Below are 7,279 nucleotides of genomic sequence, written 5' to 3'. Positions count from 1 at the left end.
CTTCTCCTCGCCTCTCTGGAGCAGTCTTCTCAGGGTTACCTGAGATCCTGTCTCCCGGGCTTAGAGTCCTAAAAATTCCCATAGAATAAAATGTAACTCTCAACTTTTAGGTTCTGGAAAACTGACACTTATTGTCTCTTAAAATATTACTTCTCTCAATTTCTCTCCTCCCGGAACTCTTGTAACTTGTCGACATCTCTGGGAGGAGAGAAAAGAGGAATTGAGAGAAGTTAATATTTTAGGAGACATTAAGTGTGAGTTTTTCAGAACTGATAAAAGCTACCAAGCATAGATTCAACAAACACAAGTGCTAAACAGGACAAAGACAAACCTACCCCTAGAACAGAACGTGAACAAAGGACAGACAGGGAAATCTGAAAAGCAGCGAGAAGGAGAACATATCCCAAGGAGCAAGCAAGTCAAATGTCAGCAGACTTCTCAACAGCAACAAGGGAGTCTGCGGAAGAGTCTCTGACCTTCTGAAAGAAATGCCATTAAACTAAATGACCACTCAGTTAAACTCTAGCTCCAGAATAAGAAAAGAAACTGTAGTTTACCACAAACCTTTGCTGAGAGATCTCCTAACATTTTCCTCTCAGGAAGAGCAAAGTTAAACCCAGGAGGAAGAGGGAGGTGATGCAAGAGGCAGCCATAAGCAGAGACAGAGATTAAGCCATAAGCAGAGACAGAAGCAGAAGGAAGCATTAACTCTCTAGTAGAACAAGGACATGGTGACTAATTAGGGGTATATTACAACAAAGTGTGTACAAGATTGTCTTCAGACATCACAGTTTAATTTCAGACATCAAAATATCAAAGAAAACCTGTATGGGAAGCGAGAGTATTCTGTTTACCTTATGACTCAGGTATAGAATCGCTTGGACATAACGTGATAAAGAACATAGTTAGTGCTTATCTAACTGATGCTAGGCCTACACTGAAGGGATGGGAATAGGTGGTGAGTTTGTGTGTGTGTGTGTGATGACGAACAAGGAGAACAGAGCTAAATCTTCCTTCTCCACAGTGGAAAGCTAGATAGAGCCCCAAATCCATGCTGTTTACAAAAAATGAAGGTGAACAGTGAAGTAGTCTGCCAAAAAGGATGAACTGGGTGACTGGGGAGAGGAATAGGGCAAGGCACTGTTTCATAAAAAACAACTTAAAAGTAAGAATACAAAAAGTTAAAAAATTCAAAAACAATCTGTTGAGTAGATCTTGCTGGCAACTTTCTGTACTAAGATGGCATCATACATTTTTATTATCACATATTTTTATTATTTTGCAAGGGTCTTATACACTGACAATTTATCTCCTATAGTTTATTTTAGACATACGACACTCATTAACTCATTACAACAACAATGACCTGAAGGCATTAATATTTTGCTCAAATGGAAATATTCCCTATTTAATAAGTATTAGCTTTTATATAGTAATCACTGTAGAAAGTTTCAAAAGCCTCTCATTGTATAAAAGCTCTTTTTAAGAGGGGATAAAAGGCATTTTGAGAATGAGGAAATCACTTTATAAATAAAGGATTAGTAGTGTATTTTAGGGGACAGTTCATATTAACCAACAAAATTAATTTAAATTTTCAAGGATATGCTAGTAATCAGAGAAGACACATATCATATCATTTGTATGTGATTTCAGTTCAGTTCAGTTGCTCAGTTGTGTCCGACTCTTTGCGACCCCATGAATCACAGCACACAAGGCCTCCCTATCCATCACCAACTCCCAGAGTTTACTCAAACTCATGTCCATCAAGTCAGTGATGCCATCCAGCCATCTCATCCTGTCCTCCCCTTCTCCTCCTGCCCCTAATCCCTCCCAGCATTAGGGTTTTTTCAGATGAGTCAGCTCTTTGCATCAGGTGGTCAAAGTATTGGACTTTCAGCTTTAGCATCAGTCCTTCCAATGAACTCCCAGGACTGATCTCCTTTAGAATGGACTGGTTGGATCTCCTTGCAGTCCAAGGGACTCTGAAGAGTCTTCTCCGACACCACAGTTCAAAAGCATCAATTCTTTGGTGCTCAGCTTTCTTTATAGTTCAACTCTCACACCCATACATGACTACTGGAAAAACCATAGCCTTGACTAGACGGACCTTTGTTGGCAAAGTAATGTCTCTGCTTTTTAATGTGCTGTCTACGTTGGTCATAACTTCCCTTCCAAGGAATAAGCGTCTTTTAATTTCATGGCTGCAATCATCATCTGCAGTGATTTTAGAGCCCCCCAAAATAAAGTCTGACACTGTTTCCACTGTTTCCCCATCTATTTCCCATGAAGTGATGGGACCAGATGCCATGATTGATCTTCATTTTCTGAATGTTGAGCCTTAAGCCAACTTTTTCACTCTCCTCTTTCACTTTGATCAAGAGGCTTTTCAGTTCCTCTTCACTTTCTTCCATAAGGGTGGTGTCATCTGTATATCTGAGGTTACTGATATTTCTCCTGGTAATCTTGATTCCAGAAGGTGCTTCTTCCAGCCCAGCGTTTCTCATGATGTACTCTGCATAGAGGTTAAATAAGCAGGGTGACAATATACAGCCTTTTCCTATTTGGAACCAGTCTGTTGTTCCATGTCCAGTTCTAACTGTTGCTTCCTGACCTGCATATAAGTTGATACAAATGAACTTATTTACAAAGGCAGACTTATAGTCTTTGAAAACAACCTTATGGTTATTAAAGAAGGGATGGGGATGGATAAATTAGGGAGTTTGGGATTAACATATACACGCTGCTGCTGCTAAGTTGCTGCTAAGTCGCTTCAGTAGTGTCCGACTCTGTGTGACCCCATAGAGAGCAGCCCACCAGGCTCCCCCGTCCCTGGATTCTCCAGGCAAGAATACTGGAGTGGGTTGCCATTTCCTTCTCCAATGCATGAAAGTGAAAAATGAAAGTGAAGTAGCTCAGTTGTGTCCGACTCTTAGCGACCCCACTCTTAGCAGCCTACCAGGCTCCTCCGTCCATGGGATTTTCCAGGCAAGAGTACTGGAGTAGGGTGCCATTGCCTTCTCCCATATACACGCTACTATATATAAAATAGATAACTGGGACTTCCCTGGAGTTCCAGTAGTTAAGACTCTGTGCTTCCAATGTAGGGGCTGCACGTTTGATCCCTGGTTGAGGAACTAGGATCCCCATACTGCATGGTGTGGCCAAAAGATTTTTTTTTTAATTAAAAAAATTAGATAATCAACAAGGACCTACTGTATAGCACAGAAAATTCTACTCAATATTCTGTAATAACATGGGGAAATAATCTGAAAAACAGATTTATGTATAACTGAATCACTTTCATGAGAAACGCTGGGCTGGAAGAAGCACAAGCTGGAATCAAGATTGCCAGGAGAAATATCAGTAACCTCAGATATGCAGATGACACCACCCTTATGGCAGAAAGTGAAGAACTAAAGAGCCTCTTGAGGAAAGTGAAAAAGTTGGCTTAAAGCTTAACATTTAGAAAACTAAGATCATGGCATCTAGTCCCATCACTTCATGGGAAATAGATGGGGAAACAGTGGCTAACTTTATTTTGGGGGGCTCCAAAATCACTGATGGTGACTGCAGCCATTATGACCAACCTAGACAGCCCATTAAAAAGCAGAGGTATTACTTTGTCAACAAAGGTCCGTCTAGTCAAGGCTATGGTTTTTCCAGTAGTCATGTATGGATGTGAAAGCTGGGCACTGAAGAACTGATGCTTTTGAACTGTGGTGTTGGAGAAGACTTGAGAGTCCCTTGGACTGCAAGGAGATCCAACCAGTCCATTGTAAAGGAGATCAGTCCTGGGTGTTCATTGGAAGAACTGATGTTGAAGCTGAAACCAATACTTTGGCCACCTGATGTGAAGATCTGACTGACCCTGAAAAGAACCTGATGCTGGGAAAGACTGAGGGCAGGAGAAGGGGACAACAGAGCATGAGGTGGTTGGATGGCATCACCGATTCCACACACATGCGTTTGAGTAAACTCTGGGACTTGGTGATGGACAGGGAGGCCTGGAGTGCTGTGGTCCATGGGGTCAAAAAGAGTTGGACACAACTGAGCAACTAAACTGAACTGAAATGAATCACTTTACTGCACACCCGAAACTAACATTCTCTCAAGATTCCAATGTGAATTAAGACTTTACTATAATTAATGCATAACATTTCTAGTAATCAAGACATTTTGCATATATGTATTTAGAAAGAAAAAATAAATTCTTTTAAAAACGAAAAACATTAATGAGTCCACACATGAGTTCAAGGAGAAAATATGGTCTTTGCCATTTAGTATAATCTTAGAGGTACTTTCTGTAATCCTCCCTTTCCTACCTTTAAGATGACAATTTAAAAAAAATCAAAAAAGAACAGACAAGAAATGGTGAAACAACTGAATGTCAGGAGGCAGAATTGGCTCTGTAGGTTATATCTCCGTTGGGGCACTCTTATTTTTCAGGGAAGGATTGTGGGGGTGCTGTACTGGACGTCACCCTTCTCATGGGAGCCCCTGCTCTACAGAAGCTGGATCTCAGCACCGGGTCACCACTGCAGGAGAGGAAGAACAAGCTGGAACCTTGGCATTGGCTGGTCTGTGTCCCAGGCGAAGCTCTTCTTTGGGGACTTCCAGCAATGACAGCATGTGCATGCAGGCTGAGGGCAGTGAGCAAAGCTGCAGAGTTTTAAAGAACCCAGAAGGGGCACCCTAGAAAAACCCTGGCCTACTGCTATCAGTGGAACCTTTGCGTGGCCACAGACTGTGAAGGTCTGGTGATATCTGAGTCACAATTAAATATATATGAATCCAGGCTGTTCATTCAACAAGTTTTTATTGAGCACCTACTCTGTGCACAGCACTGAACTAGGTGTCATGGAGAATACAGGAGAAGTAGAAGACATGGCATCCGTCCTCGATGAGCTTACAAAACCAGAGGCAGAACCAGAATGTACACGTGACTCAGGCAGCATGTGAAATACACAAAGAGCGCAACTTCAGACAACGAGGCAGCTAAGAGACCTCGAGATCCACAGCAGCTGGGAACAGTCTCCTAGAGCAGGGGAGGGGTTAAAATTAGTCAGCGGGAGATTGGCAGAATGCCTGGAATGGATAAGAATAAAGGCTGCGAGGTAATCCGGCTGGAGCACGAGCTTGTTGTGCTAAACTGTGGGCCTGAGCGGAGCCTGGACAGAGGCTGGGACTGGGGACTGGGCCCATGGGCAAAGATCCCTCCCTTGACAGGCAGACCTGGGGGGTTGTGGGGGACCCTTGTTGCCCTTCTCACAGCCTCACTCCTAGGAAAATCTGGATGTCGAGGAAAGCTAGTGACAGAAGCTTAATATCCCGCTGTAGCACCCACCAGGGCCTCCAAGGCAGGGGAGGTTTTGTTTGACTGAATACTTGCCTCGGTGCTTCTATATGAACTGACCAAGAGCAGGATATTCTGGATTCTTTTAGAGACTCTCCTCACAAGGACCAACTCACAGAGGTAATTTACTGACCACCGACCACAACTGTTACACCAAAGACGTATGTATCTAGATTCGTTCCGGAGACCACAGGTGGCTTCAGGGAGCCCCGCCTCCTAGTGATGGAAACCTCAGCCCTGGTCTCAGAGAAGCATGGACTCTGCCCTGTACCTTACAAGGAGATGCTTTCTACTTGCACTCCAGGCGGCTTAACTGACCTGGGACATTTTCATGTACATTTAACTCTGAGTTGGGGTGGCGGTACGCGTGCTCAAAGTGCTGCGGAGGCAGGCAGCAGAAGGGGATTTGGGCAAAGGGGAAGCCATGGGGTTGGAGGGCCGTAAAATGGCCTGGGGGTAACAGTCATCTGGTCTTTCCCAAGAACAGCTGGTACGGGATGCCATTTGCGGCGAGGGAGGGCAGAGCTGGGTCAAAGGCAGTGGGGAGGAGGAGGGAGGAGCCCTCGTGGACTTCAGGGTCAGAGGTCAGCACAGGAACCCCAGGGGCAGGGAGAAGGGCCCCAGGGCAGGATGGATGGAGGAGCACTGAAAGAGGGCCCGAAGGGACCATAGCCACGGGGAGGGAACTGCAGCGGACACGCGGCCCCTTCCCTCGCCTACACCAGGTACTCTGGCCAGACACCGCCTCTCCGGTCACAGAGCCCAGGGTTCCAGAGAAGAGAAGCGTCGGTGGGTGAGGGGCGGGAGCTGGGGCTCAGGGTCTCAGCAGGAGGCGTGTTCCTGGCCACTTGAGCCACAGGAAGGGGAGAAGGCGCCGGGTAAAGGTGGCAGTGAAGGTGTAGATGAGTTCTTGTGACTCCGCGTTGGTGAAAGTCACGGTGCCCCCTTCGTAATCCAGGGCGATGCCCACTCTCCGGGGCCGCAGCGCTGGGAAGAGCTCAGCCTCGGGGCTGGTGTTGGCCCAGATGCCGGCGGAGGAGAGGCGCAGTGCCCACACTCCGTCCTCCGGCCGCAGGGAGAGGTCTCCCTTCCTCTTCACCGAGTCTCTGGCCACCCCCACCAAGCAGCTTTCCAGAACTTCCTCCTCCTCCTCCTCTTCCTCCGCTTCTTCCTCTTCATCCCCCAGCGACTCCTCATCCTCGTCCGTCTCCCAGTCGTCGTATCCGTCCCGGTAGCCGGCCTCCTCTTCCTCCTCCTCCTCCTCCCCTTCTTCCGCCTCGTCCCCCTCGTCTTCATCCTCGGACCAGCCCTCCCTCTCCACCTCCACCTCCCAGTAGACCTTGCCCCAGGTGAAGCCCTTGCTGCCCAGCACCCCCGGCTCACAGTCAAACTGCTGGGGGTACAGGTAGGCGCCCTGGCACAGGCCGCTGTAGGTCACGCACTTCCAGTCCTCCGACAGCTGCAGGTACCCGCTGGCCGACTGTGGGTCAAGGGTGACGCTCACTGTGGGGACAGAGGAAGAAGCAACGGTGTCACCAGCAGGCCGGGAGGGGACCCCAGTCTCCACGGCAGGGCTGCCACGCTGCATGCTCCAAGGGGTATGTGCCACACCTGCGGCAGTGTGAGCAGGCCCCTCGTGCATCTGCAGCGAAGGCAGGGCCAGAGGGAGCACACGGTGGGGCCTGGGGCAGAGAGGTCGCTGGTCTTACAAAGCCACGGCAGTTTGCTCCGAATACAGGAGCCACGTGATCAGGCAGATGAGAAGTCAGTCACAGTGACTCAGTCAAAGGCCTGGTGGCAGGACCTCCGAGGACAAAATAACCAACCTTGGGGCAGGAGGGGCCAGACTATCAAGCGGAGGCCTCTCCTCCCGCCTGAAGAGCAGCAGACGAGTCAGAAAATACAAGGCGGGGCTGCAGATGTGCG

General features: G+C 47.5%; 1 protein-coding gene across 3 annotated transcripts in view; it reads right to left on the bottom strand.

Moving 5' to 3' along the window:
* Positions 1–4,799: 4,799 nt before the first annotated feature.
* TRIM26 (tripartite motif containing 26) overlaps positions 4,800–7,279 on the bottom strand; it is a 58,763-nt gene continuing 56,283 nt past the window's right edge. For all 3 annotated transcript variants that reach the window (XM_060403337.1, XM_042237462.2, XM_027958392.3), the window contains one exon: positions 4,800–6,856. In XM_060403337.1, the coding sequence (XP_060259320.1) occupies positions 6,168–6,856 (689 nt within the window). In that variant the 3' untranslated portion in view covers positions 4,800–6,167. The remainder of the gene's footprint in view (positions 6,857–7,279) is intronic.

The sequence above is a fragment of the Ovis aries genome, chromosome 20 (genome assembly GCF_016772045.2).
Source record: "Ovis aries strain OAR_USU_Benz2616 breed Rambouillet chromosome 20, ARS-UI_Ramb_v3.0, whole genome shotgun sequence".
NCBI lineage: Eukaryota > Metazoa > Chordata > Mammalia > Artiodactyla > Bovidae > Ovis > Ovis aries.
This window is presented reverse-complemented; position numbering and strand designations above follow the sequence as displayed.